The following is a 25,096-nucleotide window of genomic DNA, read 5'->3' as shown; positions in this document are numbered from 1 at the left end:
AGCGTTAAGGAGCGGAACTCAGCTTCTGCTTACGTTTTTTGGACTTACCTCTGCCTGTGGACTTAGAGCATAACAAAGAGAGGCCTCTAGAATGTCTCAGTCGACTCCATTAACAGGATCGAACCTTGGACTTTGAGCAGCCCACTGAGCCTTGTGCTTGGAGACACAGTTTTGTCTTGTTTTCTCCTATGGCCTTCAGGTACATCAGCGCACAGGCTCTGCAGGTTTTGGAGTCATGGCCCAACACAACAGGCAAACCTGGTGGGTATCTGTCACAAACATCTGCTTAGGACAGTCCTTAAAGGGCTTAAAACCTGTTTTAGGTGACATCCCTTGCACAGTGTAAAAATTACTGATACGTTTGTATTTTTTTTTTTTTAAAGTGGTCTCCGTGAGACAAAATAAGCTATCTATATCTGGAAACATAGAAAGAACAAGAGTGGCGCCTATGTAGGGCCCGCACATCATTTCCAGAGCAGAAGGGAGTCTGCACGGAACTGGGAGCTTATTCAGCGAGCCCAAATAGCAGAGAGAGAGGTCGGAAAGAATCCACCTCAGGTGGGTTGGAGCCCCAATTATATTGCTTATTCTTGAACATAGGTTCTGGTGGAATGTGACTTTGACGTGGACTTCTCCTGGGAATGAGATCAAATGATGCATCCCCTCCTTATGCCAAGTGTCGTTAAAAGAGTTACTTACCTGTAAATACGGTTCTCCAGTATTGTTATCTTTCATAGATTCACATGCTTGAATCATCCCCACCATCATAGTGGGAGTCCGAGGGTATACATATAAAAGCAGTAGATAATACAATAGGCTACCATGCAACGAACACTCACTACAATAGTCTATCCATTTTCTTTTGTAAAAAGAACCGAACTTGAGTAGCAGCCAATCATGTGACTGCACCCTCTAGAACAATCCCTAGAGGCTAGGTTCCTCAGATTTTCAAGCACAAGTGTGAAACTGTAAACTTTGACGCATAAAGAAAGCCTCTCAGGGGAGGAGGGTGGGTCGCATGTGAATCTATGAAGGATGCCAATACTAGAGAACCGTAGTTACAGGTAAATAACTCATTTTCTTCTCCAGTATTGGATCTTTCATAGATTAACATGCTTGAATCAGAGTAGCTAGCAGTTGCATAGGTATACATGTATAGAAGTACCGTAAAATATATACATTTCTACTCACTAGAGGATTGTGGGTAAATATATACATGCAAATACTAAAACCTATATCATGTAGTAAAGTACCAACGAGAGAGAGATTATATATATATATATATATATATATATATATGGAATGGATGTAAATACATCACACAATTCAAAGTAAAAAATACCTTTAATAATAGAGGCTTACCTTATTGGAATAGATGACGTAGGACTGCCTCTCCCACAGCTGCTTTGCTATAAGTTGCAATATCTAGGCAATGATGCCGCATCAAAGTATGAACACTCTACCATGTAGCAGCACAGCAAATCTTGTCCAGTGGAATACCAGCGAAAAGAGCGGCATGAGAGAAAACTGCGCTTGTAGAATGTGCCCTTGCCTTGATTGTAAGCGGTTTACCCACCTTAGTATGACAGAGTTGATTATTAGCAGCGATCCATTGTGCAATAGTTATTTTTCTAACAGCAGAACCCAGTCTTAATGGCCCTTAACCCCTTCGACGCTCATGACGAGCTCAGCTCGTCATGAGGTACGCCTGTCGTACGCTCATGACGAGCTGAGCTCGTCATGCAACGCGGTAATTCCGAACCTTTAGCGCACAGCGGTAAAACGCATAGCGCGGATGAGGTTAAGATACTAGCAGTTGATCCGTTCTGTGCAGCTGCTTGGTTCTTTACAAGTAAAATTTAAGTCATCGTTGGACATCAAATGAGTGGAGAGATTTCTCAGCCGGTGAAGAAGGATGCAGAAAAAACATGTGCCGAATAATAGGCTCATAAAAGGTGAAACTGAGATGGAACCTTTGGTATGAGCTTAAGGTTTGTTATTAATATAACATGGTCCTCTGTGAAGCATGGGTAAGGCTCATTAATGGTGAAGGCTTAAATTTCACGTACTCTCTTAGCAGAAGTATACGCAAGAAGCTAAGCCACTTTCCATGCGAGGAACTTTAGTTCAATTTTGGGGATTGGCTCCAACAGCGATTTCATTAATTGAAATAGAACCACATTAAGGCTCCATTCTGGTGGAGGAATCCTAAAGGGTGGAAAAGTCCTGAATAATACCTTCATGAACTGCTTGATGATGCGAGAAGAGCAGAGAGAAAAGGTGTCAGACGCACGTCTGTATTGGCATAGAACTGCGAGGTGTACACTCGCTGAAGCATAGGCCAGACCTGATTTTGCCAGAGATAAGAGATAAGGCAAGATTTGTTCTGGCGAAGAGAGGTGAATGCCATTCCGAAGGCACCAAGAACAAAAACATTTCCATTTTAGTCTGTACCTTTTAGTAGTGGACTCAGCTCTAGCTCTGGATAATAGGTCTCAACAGTCTTTCGGGATGACTAAATCTTTAAATTTATTTTATTCAGTTTCCAGGCATACAATTGCAGAGAAGCTGGATGCAGGTGCAGGATCGGTTCTTTGTTCATCATTAGGAGAGAGAGCGACACTAGCAGGCGATAAGGCTTGAACTGCGACAGCAGGAGTAGCTCCATGAACCAGTGCTGGCGGGGCTAACGCAGAGTAATGAGGATGAGTTGGCACGGTTTCGGTTTCATTTTCATTAGTACTCTGAAGATGAGGGGGTATTGGGGAAAAGTTTACGTAAAGATTGCTGACCATCTTATCGAAAACGCATTCCACCATGACTATCTGCGGTTCCCTGCTGGCAAAGAACTGACGCACAAGTTACTTACCTTCGGTAACGATATATCTGTAAGAAACAGTAGTTAGTGTTAGATTCCTTACCTTAGAATATCCCCAGGCGTCAGACTGGATCCGGAAAGTTTTGCGTAGCAGTACCCCTGCGCGTCGGTAGGCGTCGTCTGCGGTTTCGCGTCTGTCGCCAGGATGACGGAGTACTTGGACACCGCCCTCGCGCGCTGACGTCAGTTCTTGTACATAGCTCTCTGCGCCAGAAACGCAGATCCATGCCAGAGACCGACACTGGTGCCATAAAAACTAGGGCCGTCAAAGGGAAATATCTTAACCCAAGATATTGGTCCGCAGAACGGGGAGGATGGGTGGGGCGGTAAGGAATCTAATACTAACTACTGTTTCAATACAGATGGAATATGCTACTTACCAGTATGCATCTGTTCTTGGCATGTAGGGCTGCTGATATTCATATCTGTGCATAGATCGCCGCCTAGTGTTGGGTCCGGATGATTGCACATTGTTGTCCTGGAAGAGTCTTCGAAGTATCACGAGATAGGTGGCTCCTCCCCTGGACTACAGTGCGCATGGGCATCCTCTCCATCCTCAGATTGTTTTTCGCCATTGTGGCAGAGATGGAGTATGATACAGTAAGTGATGTCCATGCTAGAGATTAATTTTGAGTGCTACAGCTGCGACAGGCACCGGGGAGGAGGGCGGGCGATATGAATGTCAGCAGCCCTACATGCCAAGAACAGATGCATACTGGTAAGTAGCATATTCTGTTCGAGGCATGTGGGCTGCTGAATTCATATCTGTGCATAGAATGTATAGCAGTCTCTCCCTTAGCCGTGGCTACCTGTGCCAGCTGCAGCAGTCTGAAAAAGAGTCTTGAGAACAGCCTGTCCTACAGCTACTTGCTGCTTGGAGTGTACATCTACACAGTAGTGTTTGGTAAATGTATGTATGGTAGACCATGTGGCTGCTCTACATATTTCTTCTAGAGGAATGTTTCCTAGGAAAGCCATGGATGCCCCGAACTTGGGTGTTGAATGCGCTCTTGGGGGAACTGTTAATGTGCGTTTAGCTTTCTGATAACAAATTTGTATGCACTTAACAATCCATCTGGCTATACCTAATTTGGAAATGGGGTTGCCTTTATGCTGTGGTGAAAAGGCAACAAACAGTTGCTTAGTTTTCCTGAAATGTTTTGTCCTGTCTATTTAGTACAGGAGAGCTCTTTTGACGTCTAGTGTATGTAGAGCTCTTTCTGCCACTGAATCTGGATTTGGGAAGAACACTGGCAGTTCAATTGTTTGATGTGGAACTGGGATACCACCTTTGGCATAATTTTAGGGTTCGTACGTAGCACTACCCTATTTGCGTGAATTTGGATGAATGGCTCCTGAATAGTTAGGGCTTGCAGCTCACTAACTCTAAGTGATGTAAAAGCCACTAAAAAAGCCACTTTCCACGTTAGGAATTGTATTTCACACGAGTGTAGAGGTTCAAAAGGTGGTCCCATCAGTCTGGTTAGAACCACGTTCAGGTTCCAGACAGGTGAAGGAGGGTGTCTTGGAGGAATCACTCGTTTGAGTCCCTCCAGGAAGGCTTTAATAGCAGGTACTCTGAAGAGTGAAAGGTGCTGCCTGTTTTGAAGATAAGCTGCCATCGCAGCTAAATGTATACGTATGGAACTATAGGCTAGATTGCATCTGTGTAAATGTAACAGATAACATATGATGTTTTGAGTTGATGCATCTAGCGGATTTATGTCATTGTTACAATAGATGACAAATCGTTTCCACTTTGCCGCATAGCATGCTCTGGTTGTAGGTCTTTTTGCCTCCTTGATAATATTCATGCAGTCAGGAGGCAAGTTCAGGTAACCAAACTCTATGACTTCAAGAGCCAGATCGCAAGGTTCAACTGTTGCGGATCTGGGTGCTGAATGTCTCCATGGCTCTGCGTTAAAAGACTGGGTGTTAATCGCAGCCTTTGATGAGGCACCACGGAAAGTTCTAGAAACGTGGTGTACCACGGCTGCCTCGCCCACGTTGGAGCAACTAGGATAAGGGTCATTGAGTGTTGTCGTAGTTTGCGTGCCACTAGTGGTATGAGCGGGGCTGGTGGAAAAGCATACGCAAATATACCTGACCAGTTCATCCATATCGCATTGCCCGGAGACTGCGGGTGTGGAAATCTGACGGCGAAGCTTTGGCATTTTGCGTTTTCTCTTGTGGCGAACAGGTCTATCTCTGGGTGACCCCACCGCTAGAAGTACGGTTGTAGCACTGAGGGATGTATCTCCCACTCGTGCATCTGGTGGCTGTGTCTGCTGACCAGATCCGCCATCTGGTTGTCCCTTCCTGGGAGGTGTTCCGCCATGAGGAATATGTTCCTGTGAATGGCCCACTTCCACATGCTTTGCGCTAGATGTGACAACTGTGGCGAGTGTGTCCCTCCCTGCTTCTGTATGTAGTACATGGCAGTGATGTTGTTCGTGCGGATCAACACTACTTTGTTGCACAAATGTACTTTGAACGCCTTCATTGCCATAAAGATTGCAGTCAGTTCCAGCAGGTTGATGTGCATCCTCTTTTGCTGTGTCGTCCATAGTCCCTGCACTGTGTAATGGAGGACATGCGCTCCCCATCCCAGGAGAGATGCGTCCGTCGTCCGCACTATTTGGGGTACAGGCTCTTGGAACAGTCGTCCCTTGCAACGGTTTTGTGGGTTCCACCAATGCAGAGTTGTATGCGCGACCGGTCACCAACACTAGGTATGTTAATTGTCCTTGAGCCTGGTTCCACTGCCGTGCTAAGCACTCCTGAAGCGGACGCATGTGTAGTCTCCCGTGAGGGACTATGAAGATGCAGGAGGCCATCATGCCTATCAGCTGCATAAACACTCTCGCTGTGAGCGAGTGTTGGGGTCTGAATTTTAGAATCAGTAATTGAATGCTGTTGATTCTTGCCAAGTTTGGCTGCGCCTTTGCTCCCAGAGTGTATTGTTGCTCCCAGGTACTGTTGTACGTGGGCGGGCTGAAGATGAGACTTTGGGTAGTTTAATGAGAACCCTAGGCTGTGTAGGAGGTGAATAGTGCGGGATATGTGGCTGGCACATTGCTGGATTGACTTTGCTTGGATAAGCCAGTCGTCCAGGTAGGGGTAGACGTGAATATGGTTCCTCCGTAGGTGCGCAGCTACTGTCGCTAGGCACTTGGTAAACACCTTGGGGGCTGTTGTCACCCCGAAAGGCAGGACCTTGAACTGGTAGTGCTGATTCTGTATGGTAAACCGGAGATATTTTCTGTGTGCTGGATGTATCGGTATGTGGAAATATGTGTCTTTCAGGTCTAGTGTTGCGAGGAAATCTCCCTGCCTGAGCAATGGTAGAACCTGCTGTAGAGTGAGCATGTGAAAATGTTCTGACAAGATATATTGGTTTAGGGGCCTGAGGTCCAGTATTGGCCTGAGAGACCCGTCCTTTTTGGGGATTAAGAAGTACAGCGAGTATACCCCTGTACCCTGTTCCTGCACAGGTACGAGTTTTATGGCCCTTTTTGCAGCATGCTGATGACTTCTTGCTGCAATAAGTGTATGTGCTCTGTGGACATAGGGCGGTGTCTTGGGGGTATGTTGGGTGGAGTGGAGGTTAGCTCTAGACAATAGCCGAACTGGATAAGTTGTCTCACCCACCTGTCTGTGGTAATGCTTTCCCAGACTGGCAGGAACTGTTGTAATCGTCCCCCGACCGGTGTTACATGGTCTGGGGGCAGTGACAAGGCGTCACTGTTTAGTATTGGCGGAGGATCTGGTGTTGTTATTCCCTCGTCCTCTGCCTTTGTTGCTGTTGCCACGTTATCCACCTCTATTGTTTTTAGTATAGGTGGTCTGCGTGTTCCCTTTATTGTATGGAGTCTGCTGGGATGCCTGGCCTCGTGCAGCTCCTCTGTTACCGGAGCGACGAAAGGAGCCTCCTCTAAACTTTTGTGACTGCAAGGCACCCATAGACTTGGCTGTCTCAGTGTCTTTTAATCTCCTCTAATATTGTGTCCACATCAGGACCAAATAAATAATCAGGGTTCACAGGCTGTTTTAACAATGTTTGAATCTCAGGTTTGAACCCAGAGATGCGTAACCAAGCATGTCTCCTGAGCATGACACTTGTATTGATGGCCCTGGCTGCGGTGTCTGGTGCGTCTAGCGCGCATTTAATAGATGCGTTAGATAGGAGTTTACCCTCTTGTATCAGTGTCTCTGCTCCCTCCTTGTAGGCATCAGGCAAATGTTGTAGCAGTTGCTCTAGTGTGTCATAATGAGCCCTATCATATCTGGCTAATAGCGCTTGTGTATTAGAAATTCTCCATATATTAGCTGCTTGAGCAGCCACCCTTTTTCCAGAAGCTTCTAATATCTTAGACTCCTTGTCTGGGGGAGGAGCATTACCAGTGGTTTGTGAGTTGGCACATTTACGAGCATTTGATACCACCAAAGAGTCTAATGGCAGCTGTCCCTTAATATATGTAGAGTCCACAGGTGCCGGCCTGTATTTTCTTTCGATTCTGGGGTTAAGAACCCTTGCTCTTGTGGTTTCCTTGAAAATGTCTCCTGCGTGTTTAAGGACACCTTTCAACATTGGCAATGTTTTGACTGATTTCTCTGAAGTGGAAAAAGTGTCAAATAGGAAGTCTTCTTCAATTGGGTCAGCATGCATTTCAACATCATGATTGTGTGCTGCCCTTTCTATTAATGCGTTTTAAACGCAGCTGTATCCTCTGTTGGTGAAGTTTTGACAGGATAAGAAGGAGTGTCAGGAATAGTCTGCGACTTCCCCGGGTCGACAGGGTCTGTCCAGGCTTGAGTCCGGTCATCCTGATCCGTGTCCAAAGGGTAATTAAAATTAAATTCTTCACTGTAGTCATACTCCATATCCTCATCATTGCGTGTGGGTGAGTATGCAGAGGTGTCTTGGCCATGGTAACTTACAGTCTCAAAAAGGACAGGTGATGTGGAAGAATCCCTTTTCTTTTTGAGTGGAATTTTTTATGATTCAAGAGGATTTTCTGACCTGATCTTCCTCTGATAAATAGTAAGTCTGCCTGTGTCGGAGTCGATATGTAGCTTAGACTGCTCGTCATAGGAGGGCTCTTGGTACACAATGTCCTCTTCTAGAGAAGGACTCCTTTTCCCCATTGACACCTTTTTGGACGGTTCAATCCCTGTCTTCGGATCGAGCGCCTTAGTCCGTGCAGTCCGAATTTTATCAGTGGCATAGTAGTTGTCGACTGACTGACCTTCTTTGGGGCTGGCGTCGTCATCAGACCGACCGACTGCGTTTTCGCCAATACGTGTTAGGCCTTGCGTTGACTTAGGCGCCTGTTGCATTGTAGGCGCTGTCTTTTGCCTCGACTCGACTCGACGTGGTCCTTCGAGCCGGTTTTGGACTTCGGCTCGAGGCCTTTGACGAACTGTGGCCTGTCGACTTGTTGCTTCGGATCGAGAACCTTCCGAGTCTCGACTCCCTTTTTTGTGTCGCTGTCCATCGACGTCGACCTCGTCGGCTCGACGCGCCTGACTTTGGATATGGACTTCGGCGTACCGATCTTCGGGTCGACACCCTGTATTTGTGACCCCGCAGGGTTGTCGACACCTTTTTTCTTTGTCTAACCCGATGGATCCGAACTCTTCGATCCGAAGACTGTCTCGAGCAGTTTCGGTTTCGTTTTCGACTCCATGGCTTTCGGTTTCGATTTATCCAGTGACTGGTAACGTTCGACCGATGGCTCGTGTGATATATTCTTAGCCGGGCCGAGACACGGGGCTATAGAATGTTCGTTACGATCTTGGCTAAGGCCTGTTGGCGATGCCTCGACCTGAGCCCTTTGAAGTCTCTGTGTCCGTATCGGGCCCCGTACTCACTGTTGGACCTGGTTCATCGCTCGAGTCGTCATCGACGGCTCCGATGGCCAATGCGTCGTCCCTTACCTCGACTATTTTTTCATTCTCGACGCTTCCTTCCTCGTCTTCATAATATTTGGGTCATGCTCCAACCGGGATCCGACTGCTGTTCTGGATCCTCAGTCTCGACGACCTCATCGTCTTCTTCATCGAAGATGTTCACCGGGTCGGGCGCTGGCTTCGCCATCGTTTGTCTCGCTGCGCGCCTTAGTCGAAGCGTCTTCTTTGATCTGAATTTAGCACAAGCTAGGCAGTTGGCCTCATTGTGCTCCGGAGATAGACACTTGTTGCACACCGGGTGTACATCGATGTGTGGGTATTTAGAATTACAAAGGGGGCATCGTTTGAACGGGCTCCGTTCCATCGATGATCGGGCCTCTGGTGTCGAAAAGGCCACGCGGCTATTTGACGTCCTGCTCGAAAACAACTGGAACAAGTACTCGGCACCGATCGAAATAACAATACAGACGACCCCGAAGGCCTTTTGGCCTTTAGAAAAAGTTTCCGAACTTGAGTAAAGAAAGTACATCCGAACCCAATGGCGGGAAAAAACAATCTGAGGATGGAGAGGATGCCCATGCACACTGTAGTCCGAGGGAGGAGCCACCTATCTCGTGATACTTCGAAGACTCTTCCAGGACAACAATGTGCAGTCATCCGGACCCAACACTAGGCGGCGATCTATGCACAGATATGAATTCAGCAGCCCACATGCCTCGAACATATCGTTACCGAAGGTAAGTAACTTGTGCATTTGAAAAACAGGTTAGTGTTAGATTCCTTACCTTAGAATAGATACCCCAGCAATACCAACCCCGGTGGTGGGTCTGCGGACCAAGATCACACCAGCAAGTCCTGGAGAACAGAACGGCCGAAAAAGCCATCTCTCCGGACTTGGCTGTGCAGCCAGTAGTGTCTAGCAAATGTGTGCAGCGAGGCCCACGTAGCTGCTTGACAGATGTCCTGCAGGGGGACTCCCCGACTCAGGGCAGTAGTAGCCGCCGTGGCCCGAGTGAAATGGGCCCTCAGCCCAACAGGGGGCTCCTTTTAGCCAAGGGGTAACAGACCCTGATGCACAACACAACCCACCGAGAGATGGTCTGTTTGTGCACCGCCCGTCCCTTCTTCGGCCCACATAACCATCAAAGAGCTGGTCCATCCACCCAAAACTAGCGTGTGCGATCAAGGTAGGAGAGCGCACGTTTTGGGTCCAGACGGTAGAGCCTCTCTTTCTCTTTCAAGGGATGCGGAGGCGGAAAGAAGGTGGGCAAGGTGATGGACTGCCCGATGTGAAAGGCCGTAACCACCTTGGGCAGGAAAGAAGGACGCGTTCTTAAAACAACCTTGTCCGGATGGACAGAAAGGAAAGGAGGCTTAGAAGATAGAGCCTGGAGCTCACTCACTCTCCTGGCAGAGGTGATGGCAACCAGGAATGCAGTTTCAAGAGTCATAAGACGAAGAGGGCAATTGTGAAGTGGCTCGAAAGGAGCGCACATCAGATAGGTTAGAACAAGGTTCAAGTCCCACTGAGGCATCACGAAAGGAACAGGAGGAAACATGTGCGTGATGCCCTTCAAGAATCTATTTACAACAGGGGACTTGAAAAGAGACGGCTGATCAGGAAGCCTCAGAAGGCAGAAATGGCTGAGAGGTAGCCCTTAAGAGTGCCCAGATTAGAGCCCTGCTGGGCAAGAGAAAGAAGGAAGAGGAGAACCTCTGAAAGGGGGGCAGAGAGAGGAACCAGAGCCTTTGCTGTGCACCATGCCACAAATTTGTTCCACCTGAAAGCGTATACTGATTTTGTGGAGGGACGCCTGGCTGCCAGAGTAACATCACAGACTTCAGATGCCAGAGGTTCCTCAGACCCCTCCCAATCCCCCTCGTCCTCCATCTCCTGAAAGTCATGAAGAAATGATGGAGCCAGATCGTTGGTGAAGGGCTCACCTATCGGCGCCGAAGACGGCACCGGACCGATGCGCCGGGAGGGTGGGGGGAGGACACCCTTGGTGACGACACTGGCGGAGGGGTCGTAAGGTCAACCGACGTTGATACGGATCCAGGCCTGGATCCTGAGGAGCCCTGCGGCGTCGGGACAGAAGTCGCGACAGCGCCAGGGCCGAAGCCGCCGGCCCACTTGGGCTCCCAGACAGTTCCGCAGGGCCCGAAGGCACCTCGACGGGACCCAACGGAGGGAAGAGCAACGTCATGGCCATGAGGAAGGCACTGATCTCCGGCGTTGCGTTCAGCCCAGGGACCGGCGGGTGTGGAGCTGGACGCGGCGGGTGTGGAGCTGGACGCGGCGGGTGTGGAGCTGGACGCGGCGGGTGTGGAGCTGGACGCGGCGGGTGTGGAGCTGGACGCGGCGGGTGTGGAGCTGGACGCGGCGGGTGTGGTGCTGGACGCGGCGGGTGTGGTGCTGGACGCGGCGCCGCGTGAGCGGTGTCGCCCGAACTCGCGTCGCGCAAGCGTCTGGGGGAGTCAGAAGAGTGAGGTCCCCTCTTCGACTTCTTGTGCCTCGACTTACCGGAGGACTTCGAACCAGACGAGTGGTGTCGACTCGCCGAGCTATGACGACAGTAGTGACCGGTCCCTCAACCACCTCCTGGACCGGGACCTCGAGCGGCGCGGGCTGATTGCCGGTTCTCGAGTCGCTTAAGGGACCGCTCCGGTCTAGCTTTCGACGTCAAGGCCCAGCAATCAGGGCACGACTTATGGTCGGCCCGAGGCAATAAAGGCACCGACGGTGGGGGTCGGTAACAGACATCAGTCGGTTACAGTCGTCACAGGGCTTGAACCCGGGCATCCCTACCGGCACCGGAGTCGATAAAGACTCGAGAAGATCCAAAATAGATGCAAAAAAGTTAGTCAAAAAGTGACTAAGGAGTACTGCTATTCCCGGATCTGCACTTGCTGGCGCGGAAAAAAGAAGAACTGACGTCAGTGCGCAAGGGTGGCGTCTAAGTACTCCGACGACGGACCTGAAGCCGCAGGCGACGCCTACCGACGCACAGGGGTACTGCTAAGCAAAACTTACCGGATCCAGTCTGCCGCCTGGGGATATTCTAAGGTAAGGAATCTAACACTAACCTGTTTCTTTCAGATATTTCTGGTTCTCTTCAAATGCAAACAGGTCCAAGTTGGGTGTTCCCCATTTCTGGAAAATGTGATCGAGAATCGGTTGATTGAGTTCCCACTCGTGATTAGTTTAACTTAACCTCCTCAAGGTGTCTGCCACGTTGGTCTTTACTCCTGGGAGGTGCTCCACCTTGATCGCTATGACATTTTGCAGTGTCCATGAGAGGGAGAGAGAGAGAGGGAGGGAGAAAAAGAGAAAGAGAAAGAGAAAGAGAGAGAGAGACAGAGAGAGAGAGAGACAGAGAGAGAGAGAGACAGAGACAGAGAGAGACAGAGAGACAGAGAGACAGAGAGAGAGAGAGACAGAGACAGAGAGAGACAGAGACAGAGAGAGACAGAGACAGAGAGAGACAGAGAGAGAGAGAGAGAGACAGAGAGACAGAGAGAGAGAGAGACAGAGACAGAGAGAGACAGAGAGAGAGAGAGAGAGACAGAGAGACAGAGAGAGAGACAGAGAGACAGAGAGACAGAGAGACAGAGAGACAGAGAGAAAGAGAGACAGAGAGACAGAGAGACAGAGAGACAGAGAGACAGAGAGAAAGAGAGACAGAGAGACAGAGAGAAAGAGAGAAAGAGAGAAGAGAGAGAGAGAGAGAGAGAGAGAGAGAGAGAGAGAGAGAGAGAGAGAGAGAGAGAGAGAGAGAGAGAGACACCTTAGCTGTATCCGTGTCTGATTTGATGGCTTGCAAAGCGTCATCAATATGTTTGGCGAAAAGTGTTTCACCATCAACTGCCACGAACAAAATTTTGCTCTCAGGGCGGAACATTGTTGCCTTTGGCCAACGCTGGCGCCTGACAACAACTACAGCAAGCTTACGAAAGACCAAGGAAGCAATTTCCATAGAAACATCGATAATCTCAGATGCAGATCTTTCCCCTTTTAACGGGATCTTTATTGCTTCCAGCCTTTTATCCTCTGGAAGGAGATCTATGAAATGAGCGATGTCCAACCACATCTGGCGATCGTATCTGGCTAGAATCGCCAGACCGTTAGCGGCGCGAATTGTAGCACCTGAGGTGGTTGAGAATCTTTTTAAGAGCTTATCTAGGCACCTCCCTTCTCTGTCAGGCAGTGCAGTAATGGGCGCTAAAGGGTTCCTTGATCTCAATTGGGCAGCTTATGAAATAACTGAGTCAGGCTTAGGATGTCCTACCAAACAAGCTGGAGCATAGTCAGGAGCTTTATACTTCTTGTCAATTCTGGGCAAGACCGGGATAACTGTGGCAGGTTTCCTCATCTTTTCACCTTCATCCCAGATGTGATGTATAATGGGTATAGATCGAACAGTTTTTCTGGATCGATCTTTGAAATCGTAGAGAAAGCAATCTGATTGCTTAACTGTTAATGACAGTTGAAAACATGAAGCTGTTCTTTCCATTTGAGAGTGAAAGCCACCAATATCTTCTGGCGGAGAGACTACAGTTTGAGGAGAAGAAGCTGGTGTCGCTATAACATAGTCCTCCCATTCATCCCCTACTTGCCCATCTGTTTGAGGTGGACTGTCCTCAATTTCTCCGTCAGAAGTGTCCTGCTGCTGAAATCGTGTGCAGTAATCAAGCAGTAAATCTTGAAGGTCCTGTACCAGAGTCACAGGAAGATGGACCATAGGCTCATTAACTTGTTCCATATATTAAATGTTTGCATGAGGAGGGTGATATTCTTGTTGGTACTAACCCTCATATTCATCATCTTCCTCTTGGTATTTTACATGCAGCTGAGAAGGAATATCAGCAGGTTCAAACATTCTATCGTCATCAGACTCCTCTAAAAAGGTTGAAGGTGGCAAAGGGGAACCTATTGCTGGATTTTGCAAAGAATGCCTAGTCGACGGTGTTGTCAACGACGCATAGGCTTAAGTCATAAGGACGATGGACGCTTAAGACGAGGGATAAAGAGTCGTCGACGGTAGAGGAGTCTGCGTCGTCGACAAAGACATGATAGGAACAGATGATAAAGTCATCGTCAGTATCGTAGACGATATTGTCATCATCGCAGTCGTAGACAAGGTCGTCGACTCAGGACGCCAACGTTGTAGTTCGAGACGCCTCGATGTGCTCTTAGGCGGTGTTGCAGCCATCGTCGTCACTGGAAGCGCAGTCAGCGAGACAGTCGTCGTATCAGTCAACAAAGATGAAGATTTTTTCGACTGAGGTAGAAGCAAGTCAAGAAGGTGATTTTTGTGTCAACGGTGACCCAGAAGAGAACGCCGTCGGTGAAAAAAGCTTTCTAGAGACGGAAACTTTCATTAAATGTTCTAAAGAGTGTTTTTCATTTCTTTGGCTTTTTTCCTCAGTTGGAAATGGAAGCTTTCCTTTTTGTGAGGTGCCTGTATCTTCTTGACAAGACTTTTCAGAAGTCCTTTTCTTGGAACCCTCATGAGATTCAAGTGGTCTCTCTCTCCTTTTGGATGTTTCTTTAGAAGCTTATGAGGTATAGATCTCCTCATCCTCAGAGACGATGTCAGATTTATGTTTTAGTTTCTGAAGTCAAATCAGTAATCCACCCTCTATCTTCGAGGGTTGTTGTAGAAAAGGTCCTTCAGGTTTAGCAGTCTTTTACCTTATGCTCAGGATAAAGGCAGTAGATGCAGTTTTTATGTGGATCTTCAGCATGTAGCCTCTTCGTACCACAGAATCCACACAACCTGAAGAGACCTTTCTTAGAAGAATCCAACATTCGGAGTTGAAATCTAGAATTGTGAAGAGAAAACTGAGCAGAGCTCAGGGAGACTCCCTTTCACGCTACATGCGGTAGAATATCTGAGGAACCTAGCCTCTCTTGGGATTGTTCTAGTGGGTGCCGTCGCCTGATTGGCTGCTACTTAAGTTTGGTTCTTTTTTTATAAAAGAAAATGGATAAGCAATTGCAGTGACTGTTCATTGCATGGTAGCCTATTGTAGTATTATCTACTGCTTTTATATGTATACCGTGGGAAACCACTACAACAACGGGGATGGTTAAAGCATGTGAATCTATGAAAGCTCTAATACTAGAGAACTTTGCCTCACGTTACCAGATCATCTTTGAGTGCATTAGGGCGCAGTATAGTCGTAGGAGGGCCCTAAGCACAAAAGGTAGATCAAGTGGGGATCAGAGACATCTCAGTCTGTAATATTCCCCACAGGGCTTAAAACCATGAAGATTTATTTTTAGGGAAATAATTTTTTACATAACTACTCCATAATAATGCATTTACCACATCTCCATGGTGCGCTTCTTGCCCCAATCCCTGCGCTCCCCATTAGTTTACTTTGCGTTGTAAGCTTTCTTTAGGGTACTCGCCCTCCCACCACTTGCGTTCATCTCCCTCATGTGGTGTTTTTCCCCTCCCTCCATGCGTTCCTTTGTTGTCTCCCACATACAATGTTTTTGTGTATTTTTCTTCTTTTTCAGAGAGGGTACTGCGGAATGTGTATGAGCTGAGGAAGCACAACTGGACCAAGCAGAAAACAAACTCCAGGCTCTTTGCCTAAAATAAAAATAAAAACAAAAAAAAAACCACTAAAGCTCTGTCAAACCAGTAGGTCCTAAAGGTGAGATCTATTGCCTTTGCCAATGTGCTTGCAAAAAAAAACACAAAACTTTTGGCGAGTGCCAAACAAACAAACTAGCACAGCCGCAAATAATCTGAGGACAGCATGATTTCTCAGATTTACAATTACCCCCGCTGAAAACTGTCCACTGTTTGCATAGTGTTTCATCCACACCTTAATATTTTGCTGATGACTGAACTATACGGTCAAACAGCAAAATGGCCAAGATCACTCACTCACCTCAAATATAAAAGCAAGGTAACGTTAGAACTAATAAAAAAAATACATTTAAAAAAGATTGCTTTTGCTAAGCCGCAATTCAAGCAGAACTACCACCCCACGCTATATGCTGTAGTGGGCTGAAGAAAAATTGAGAGTCTCACAACGAAAGAACAATGGAAACAGGGCTGGCTGTAAATCTTAACCAGGGCCATTGCAATCATGTGGTAGAGGAGAGCCAAATTATATGGCAGGTTTGAAAAAATTATGCAGTCAGAAAAGGCAAATTATGTGGCATAATGCGGCACACTTTGTGATAGCATTACTTTGTTATTTTGTCATTTCTATACTTGTTAACACTGTCTGGGCATTGGTCCCACCTAATTTAAACACGCACATTTGGCAATAAGCAACCAGTGAACCTTTTCAAATGCCCTTCCACTGTGCAGCAACACGTTTCGCAGCATTTTTAGTAATTTAGTTAACGTTTGAACAGTTGTTGTTTTTTTGTTAAAATCTGCAGATTATGCAAAAATTGATGGATTATATGGCAAAAGCGCCTAATCTGCAACTAAGAAAAATAGCTGCAACCACATAATAACATCATTCCAGTGGCCAGGTTATGTTAGACGGATAGGATTTTTGGGAACATCAAAAGGTTTTTGGGTGAGTGCTAGACCTAAAAATAAGTGCTGCTTTCTTAGAATACATACATAGAATTTGAATATTCAGAGATCCTTGCCAAAAAGATTAAACTTACTGCCTGATGAAGGTGTTGTAGTTGTGGTGGTGGTGGTGGTGGTTGTTGTAACTGCTGCTGTTCCTGCTCCTGCTCCTGCTACTGCTACAGGGGTGGGCTGAGGAGTTGGAGAGCTGACGGCCTGTGGGGGCTCAACCAGGGCCTGGTTTTCTTGGTCCCCAGGGATGCCCTAAATTTAGATAAATTGACCAACAAAAGAGGTTTTAGGTGAAAAAAGCGTAGTAAGAAAAAGTTACACACCTGTAACAGCTCTTGATATCCTTTATAGAAATCGTTATAAGAATATCAACCATGCACAAAAGCGGATTAATGTAATTATCATATTAGGAAACAAAATTACTGTCATCTCTGACATAGTGGGAAACTTGCTTCTAAATAACTGTCCCGTAGCACAGGCATGCTCATCAGATTCGTAAGTATATTATTTCGACATCAGGCAGGGATTCACTTTTTGACTGCTTAAATGCAGTACAGGACCAGCTGTCATCCATGCTTTTCCTCGCTAACGCACTAGATATCAATGGGCCTGCCACAGCAATAGGAGAGAAAATGCTTCTGTGCAAGCCCCAAAACCATTACAAAAAAGTCACAAGAATTTGTTTCCTCGCGTTGTGAATTAGTCCATTTGTTTGAAATGATACGCATCGGTCACATCAAACTAAGCACAAGCAGATTGCGCCATTATGAGTGGTTGCTTTACTTGATCGGTGCATAGGGGCATAACAGATGCAAGGCATTGATCACAACAAGAGTTGTTAACAGTGAAATGGGGCAAGGTCTCTCCCTAGTGGATGCCTACTTGGGGAATTGCCCAGGACCATGATCTCCCCCCGACCAAGCAGTAATCCGTATTTGTTATGGAGCACCCTTTTTTCAGAAAATGTTTCAAAAGCAAAGTCACTGGCAAATTATGTCTGGCACAAAATTGTGTGATATAACTCACTTCAGTAACATGTCTGCAATGCTTAGGCCCACAAATGTAATCAATGCAGCCTACATCAACTGCAGTGCTCCAACCGAGTAGTCTTGTGGAAGTAAACATCCAGACAAACCAAACTCGTATGTTTTCCCACCGTTTACAGATGTAAATGTATTCATCACTATACCATCCCATTAATATTTATGATGTGAAAGAAGGAAAAATATAACAAAATGTAATAGAACATGGAGCTAAAGAAAAAAAAACATATGCTTGAGATAAGACTTACCATTAAAAGGTATTCCACTGCCCGGTCAGGATTATTGAAGCTAGCTCTCAGAGAAGCAATGACCTGCTCTCGCTCATACCCCATTGACATGATTTCAGTCACCATATTTTCATAAGACTGTCCCGTTACTGCAAGAAAGGAAGACCATAGTAACAATTAAATAGAAAGGAAAGTTCATAACTATTTAAAAAGCACAAAAACGATAAAAGGTGTCAGTGGACTGCTACTATCCAGCAACAACTAAACTTTTTAAAATTTAATATGCTTATTTTAAAAGCCATCAGATACTACATTTTGCTTACTTGATTTACCAACGTATAATCTGATTCCTTTGTCATGGGGTTACAAAGGCTTGGACACAAACTTTTACAACAGACCTCTTTTTAGACGATAACTTTCAACATAAATTTGCTTGTGTGGTCTCAGGAGATAATTTACTCAGAAATGGTTTGCTTACAGTTACAGCTCTTCGTAGGCATATTATCATGCCTTGGAACTTTTTGTACAAGGACTTCATAAAATGATTATATTTGTTAATGTCCATTCAGTGACAGCTCTGCGTGGACAGAATCAAAGACAACAAGATCAGCACCAAGGCACGGAATACATGGGTTCAGTTTATTATATAAACTGCACTAAGCCTCTAATTATAGTGTAAACAACAAGGACCCCCTGTTCAAGATTGATAATTCACGGGACAGGGAATTAGACAGTGTGTATAGTATATCAACAAATCTGACTGGCAGAGGGAAGGTACAGAACAAAAAGATCTACACAATTATTAAAAACTATTCTTTTTAATGATATTTCTTTTTTTTAATAAATCATGTGTTAAATACATCAAATTTACACAAACAATAACAGAATAACCAATTTTCACAATACTAAGAATGAATCATACAAATTAAAATAAAACCAAAAAAGGCGGGGTGGCAATCAATATCTCGACGCGCGTTTCGGCGTTTGAAGAAACGCCTTCTTCAGGAGCCACAAAATATTTCTGAAATACATAATATAATCAACATAAGAAACATAAATATTCATATACTTATATAAACATAATTACATAAACATTAAAAACAAACATAAAAAACTCATTATTCAACAATTTTAAAATTGTACATAGTCAGACTTCCCTACTTGCTATGACATTTAATGTTCGCCAAACAAGTTACAAAACTTATTCATATATATTTGAGCAGTTCTTTTATTAAATCTCATCTAACTATCCAGATTAAGTTATTCAGTTGTGAGCATAAGTTCCCTTTTCCTTTTCTTTTCCTTTAAGGGAGAGATATTCGTTACTACTATAATAAGTTTATTATTATAGTAGTAACGAATATCTCTCCCTTCTTTTTCTGTTTTTATGTATTGTGGATTTCCTGCATGGTATCTGCAGTTTCGCTTAAAGGAAAAGAAAAGGAAAAGGGAACTTATGCGAGACGGAAAGCGTCTTTTTTGTTTTAACTGGTTGCATATGCAGCACCTACAGGAACTTTCTTCCTTTTTATTGATAGGTAAGCATACTTGGTAACTAGTGCTGCAACATTGTGCTCACAACTGAATAACAATCTGGATAGTTAGATTAGATTTAATAAAAGAACTGATGGCTATCATTTCTTCCATCGAGGATAATCGTAAATATATAAACAGTGGGACACTATATGCTTGTGCTGGACGCAGGCAGTGAATGGCCATACCATTGGTGGTCGAATAATTGTTTTAATTTTCCTGGGTAAGTGTATTTAGCGACAGTGGATGTATCACCTTCTGGATGTATTACCTTCTGGCTTCTATATGTTTGACGGAACTGTAATATAATGATTACCCGTCCTTCTTAAGTGATATACTAAGGAACATAATATTTCTAACCGATGTAGAACCAGAATAAATATGCATTACATGATTGAGCTCATGGTTTATAAGGAAACAGATTTTTTACTACATTCGAAGGAAGTCAATAGAAAGTATCGACTTCTGTCTACAAATATACTGGCAATAATTCCAACTTTGAATCCCAAGAACTGGCCGAAGATGCAATTTAATAGAAAGTTTTGAATGTGACCTTTAATCCATTTTATTTACTACCTCTCATGTGATCTATCCAAGTTGATTAAATTCAATACTGTGATAATTTCCTGAACTACTTTCCCCTGAACGGATATAACAACTGCTCAAATATATATGAATAAGTTTTGTAACTTGTTTGGCGAACATTAAATGTCATAGCAAGTAGGGAAGTCTGACTATGTACAATTTTAAAATAGTTGAATAATGAGTTTTTAATGTTTATGTTTTTAATGTTTATGTAATTATGTTGTTTATATAAGTATATCAATATTTATATGTTTCTTATGTTGATTATATTATGTATTTCAGAAATATTTTGTGGCTCCTGAAGAAGGCGTTTCTTCAAACGCCGAAACGCGCATCGAGATAATATTGATTGCCACCCCCGCCTTGTTTGGTTTTGTTTTAATTTGTATGATTAATCTAAGCCTCTAGTTAGACAGAGGAGTATCTAGATTCGTTGTCGAAGGTCGCCCCCATGCCTGAATTCTAGTCCAGCGGCCAACACCATCCTGGAGAGGACGCAGACCTGTTCTACACCAAGGCTGCCTGCCAGATGAAACCTTCTCAGAGGTAAATGGGAAATTAGACCATTCTATGGTATTCAGGCAGATCCTAGGTTGGAGTGCAATGCATGTATTCATATAATCCTTTGCAAATGCACAATGGTTGAATTGTTTATTCTATTCACCATTCTTGTAACTCTAGTAACCTTGTTTTGCTCTCTTCTATTAATCATTGCAGCACACATATCTTACACAAGAGTACAACTGCTTCAATAAATGTTTGAAATGCCAATTTGTGTACTCAGTAACTCAGGCATGTCCAAAGGGAAACACAAACAAAAGGGTAAGTTCTATTTCCAAAATTGTCATGGGGGAATTAGGGTAGTCGTGTTCTGAGGTTGCAGTCACCATCCGGAGCGCTGTCAGTTTTATGGGCCCAGATGGCGCACACAGAGCAAGCCAGGAATTAAGTCAACAAATTCTGATAGTATGAGTGGACTCAGTCTTATATAGTTTTGAACCTCATGAGGCCTAAGCGCACAGTCGTACTGAGAAAGTAGGAACCGTACAACACCTTGACTGCCATGGTGGTGCCTAGAAATCCAAGCAAACCCCACCACCTTCAAAGCAGGATATTCCTTGATAGACAAACACCGATTAGAAAAGAAAGCCAATAAAGTGATAGGAATAAACAGATCGTAGGCAAAAAGATTGCACAAAGAAGCCTAGCCCATTGATGCAACAGACTTGGAGCACAGTGTCCTACAAATTGCTCACCAGTTCACTGTATCGTAAACTGCTGAAAAAGTGACATTTCATAATACGACAAATCACAGGGTTTCCCGGTTGTAGACTAGGCATTTGCCCTTCCTTCGAGAGCTTTGGAAGTTAACACAGAAAGCGTGCGATTATCCTACCTTGCTGTCAATAGTTTGAATGCTGCTAGGCCTGCTCCAATAGAGCCCCGATAACGGTTTTCATGTTCCAACCTCTATCGAAATATTATCTTAAAACGAACAGTAAGAATTATGCTACTTACCCAGTAAGCATCTGTTCTTGGCATGGAGAGCTGTAAATTCAAATGCCTTGCATACTCCTGCCATCTAGTGTTGGGTCCGGATGTTTGCAAGTTGTTTTTCTCCAAAGAAGTCTTTCCTAGTCACAAGCTAAGGTGACTCCTCCTTTGGATGATAGGGTGAGAATGGAATAAGTGTAGTATAGAGATGTCCATGCGTATGTAATGTAACTAATGCAAGACTGCAACAACTAAAGGTGCCCGGGGAGGTGGAAGGGTTCATGCGAATCTACAGCTCTACATGCCAAGAAAAGATGCTTACTGTGTATGTAGCATAATCCGTTTGAGGCATGTGTGCTGTAGATACACATGCTTTGCAAAGACTATATAGCAGTATTCTCCAAAAGCGGTGGCTAGCCAGTGGATGTTGCAGCGTTTTGAAAAAGTGTTATTAGCACTGCTTGCCCTACGTTGGCGTGCTAACACACCCACACAGTAATGTTTGGTAAAAGTGTGTGGTGTGGCACATGTTGCTGCTTTACAAATGCCAGCTATGGGGATATTACCTAAAAAGGCCATAGACGCTCCTATTTTACAAGTGGAATGCACTCTAGGAGGTGTAAAGTTTGTTTAACTTTAGCGTAGCCGGTTTGAATGCATTTAACAATCCATGTTGCAATACTAGATTAAGAGATCGGATGCTTTAGTGAGATGTAGCAAATGCAACAAACAATAGTTTTGTTTCACGAAAATCTTTTGCTCTTTCAATGTAGTACAATAACGCTCTTCTGACAGAGTATGAAGAGCTCTTTCTGCTACAGAATCAGGTTGAGGAAAGAACACAGGCAACTCAACTCATTGGTTGATATGAAAAGCAGAAACCACTTTGAGAAGGACTTTTGTCTTGGTGCAAAGTACTACTTTGTCTTTATCAAGTTGAAAGAAGGGTTCTTCTAAGGTTGAAGCCTGCAGCGCAAAACCTCTCCTCAAAGTGATCGCAGTGAGGAAGACCACTTTCCATGAAGGAAACTGTAGGGGACAGTTGTGTAATGGCTCAAAAGCTGGACCCATGAGCCATGTAAACGCAAAGTTCAGATTCCAAACTGGTGTTGGAGGCACCCTGGGTGGTATTACTCTCTTAAGGCCCTCCATAAAGGTTTTATTTACAGGAACCTTGAACAAAGTTAGATTTTGTCTGCTTTGCAAATATGTGGCTACTACTGCAAGATGCAGTCAAATGGAAGTGTAGACTAGACAAGCACGCTGTAAATGCAGAAGGGAACAAATTAAATTCTGAGTAGATGCATCTAGTGGATCAATATTGTTAGTAGTACAATATAGAACACATCTTTTTCTTTTAGCTGCATAGCATGCTCTGGTAGTAGGCTTTCTTGCTCGTTTAAGAATGGTCATACATTCTGGTGGCAAGTTAAGATATCCAAACTATGACTTCAGGAGCCAAATCGCTCCACGGCTGATGAGCCCAAGTAGGAGCTACTAGAATCAGTGCAAGGGATGTTTGCCTGAGCTTCCAAACCAGAAATGGAAGGAGAGGGAGAGGTGGAAAAGCGTTGGCAAATATCACTGACCAATTCATCCACAGAGCATTGCCTTTGGATAGAGGGTGTGGGAGCCTGGAGAAGTTTGGGCATTTTGAGTTGTCCACTGTGGCGAACACATATATTTGTGGGAATCCCCATTGTTGAAATTATGGAAGGAGAACTTTGGAATGAAGTTCCCAATCATGTATTTCTTGCCACCTTCTGCTGAGGAGGTCGCCACTTTGATAGTTTACTCCTGGGGGGTGCTCTGCCAGAAGATGAACCCTGTAATGAATTGCCCAAATCAAATGGTCTGAGACGGCTTGACAGTTGCAGAGACTGTGTCCCCCCCCTGTTTTTGCACATAATCATATTGTCCATGCGGACTAGAACAACTTTCCCTATGAGGTGAGACTGAAAAACTTTCAGTGCTAGATAAGACAGCTAGAAGCGCTAGATAGTTGATGTGGAGACTGTTGTACTTGTTGTGCCATAGACCTTGAACTGTCAGACTGTGCAGATGGGTACCGCAACCTGTGAGATGCGTCTGCTGTTAGCATGATCTGTTGGACAGGCTCGATGAAGGGGGGCCCTGTTGTTAAGTTTTGTGTGTTCCACCAGTGCAGAGAGCCAGGAGTGCGGCTGTCTACCAACACCAGATCTGTTAATTGACCCTGAGACGTATTCCACTGACGTGCTAAAGACTCTTGTAGATGACATGTGTAACCATGTTTGAGGCACTATTGCAACGCATAAGGCCATCATTCCCAACAGTTGCATGAAAGTACTAACTTGGTCTAAAACTGTAGTAGCAGAGTTTGAATATTTCGAATTCTGCCTGCATTGGGAGAGGCTAGAGCTGTGCAAATGTTTTAGAGTCGCTCCCAGATAGTACTGCATTTGTGAAGATAGAAGAGGAGATAATTGTGCATTGACAGTGAAACCATATTGGTGGAGTAGGTCCAAGTGTTGTAAACACTTTTGGTGTGTGCTGGCTTTGATGAGCCAGTCGTCTAGGTACAGGAGGACATGAATCTGTTGTCTTCTGAGATATGCCGACACTACTGCTAGACATTTTGTAAATATATTCTAATATTATGTACAGATTTAACATCCTTAGATCATAAAAACAAGGAGCCGCCCTTTTTGAGGATTAGAAAGTACAGAGAGTAACCCACTGAACGGTGGTACTGTAACAGAACTGGTTCTATGGCTACTTTTGCTAATAAAGCTTGCGCCTCTTGTTTGAGGAGCTGCAGGTGCTCCGATGAGCGTTTGTGAGTGTGAGGTAGAATATTGGGTCGATTGCTGGTGTGCTCCAGGCAATAACGATGTTGGATAATGTCTAGCTCCCATTTGTCTGATGGTATGGATTATCAAATGGGGAGAAACTGATGAAGTCTTTCCCCCGACAGATGTTATATGATCAGGGGGAAGTGTAGGCAAGTCACTTTATTGGGGGAAGGGGAGTTACGCGTTGGTGTGCTCTTACCTCTACCTTTGAAAATGCTTCCTTTGTACACTCCTCTGTAGAAGCCTCTAGAGGAAGAGGGTTGCGTGTTGGACTTATGTGAGGAAATGTTAGGGTCTGAGGATGTAGTTTTGCCCCTCCACTATAAAATGAGCAGGCGAAAGGAACCTCTGCTTGGAGACTGAAGCGCTCCCATGGATTTTAACAGGTCTGTGTCTATTTTCATCTTTTCTAAAGCCTCATTAACTTGGTCCGAAAAGACGCTGCTTGTCAAAGGGGGTATTTACTTCTGGTTTAAAACCTGAAATCCTAAACCAGGCATGTCGAGGTAAAAGAATGCTGGTGTTAACTTCTCTCACTGCCGTGTCAGCAGCATCTGGAGAACATATAATAGAATAATTAGATATAAGTTTTCCTTGGACTAGCTCTTGTGCCTTTTTCTAGTGCTCTTCTGGGAGTTATTGATGTGTGCCTTCCATCTCGTCCCAGTGTGCCCCGTCATACTTAACTATTACGCCCTGCATGTTGGCAATGTGCCAGTGGTTAGCAGCTTGAGCAGCCTCTCTTACCAGATGTGTCAATTTAGACTCTTTATCCGGAGGAGGGGCATCTCCAGAGGTCTGCGAGTTTGCTCTTTTACGAACACTAAAAACTACCAGTGAGTCTAAGGGTAGCTATCCTTTAACATACAGGATCAGATGGTGATGGTTTGTCTCGTCAACCCTGGGTGTTAAAATACAGGCACGAAGACGGTCCTTACAAAACTCATCTGCATGTCTTATCATGCCTTTCAACATAGGGAGACTCTGACTAGTCCTATCTGAAGACACTAGTGTCTCAAATAAA

The 25,096-nt window shown here is 44.9% G+C and overlaps 1 protein-coding gene across 2 annotated transcripts in view; it reads right to left on the bottom strand.

Annotated features, from left to right (window-relative positions):
• Nucleotides 1-25,096, bottom strand: part of RAD23B (RAD23 nucleotide excision repair protein B) — a 355,852-nt gene that overhangs the window by 110,295 nt on the left and 220,461 nt on the right. For both annotated transcript variants that reach the window (XM_078676661.1, XM_078676659.1), the window contains exons 6-7: nucleotides 17,648-17,775; nucleotides 16,440-16,608 (exon numbers count right to left, since the gene is read on the bottom strand). In XM_078676661.1, the coding sequence (XP_078532787.1) occupies nucleotides 16,440-16,608; nucleotides 17,648-17,775 (297 nt within the window). The remainder of the gene's footprint in view (nucleotides 1-16,439; nucleotides 16,609-17,647; nucleotides 17,776-25,096) is intronic.

The sequence above is a fragment of the Lissotriton helveticus genome, chromosome 2_1 (assembly GCF_964261635.1).
Source record: "Lissotriton helveticus chromosome 2_1, aLisHel1.1, whole genome shotgun sequence".
In the NCBI taxonomy this organism is placed as follows: Eukaryota; Metazoa; Chordata; class Amphibia; order Caudata; family Salamandridae; genus Lissotriton; species Lissotriton helveticus.
Note: the sequence above shows the minus strand (reverse complement) of the source record. Positions and strands in the feature narration are given on the sequence as shown.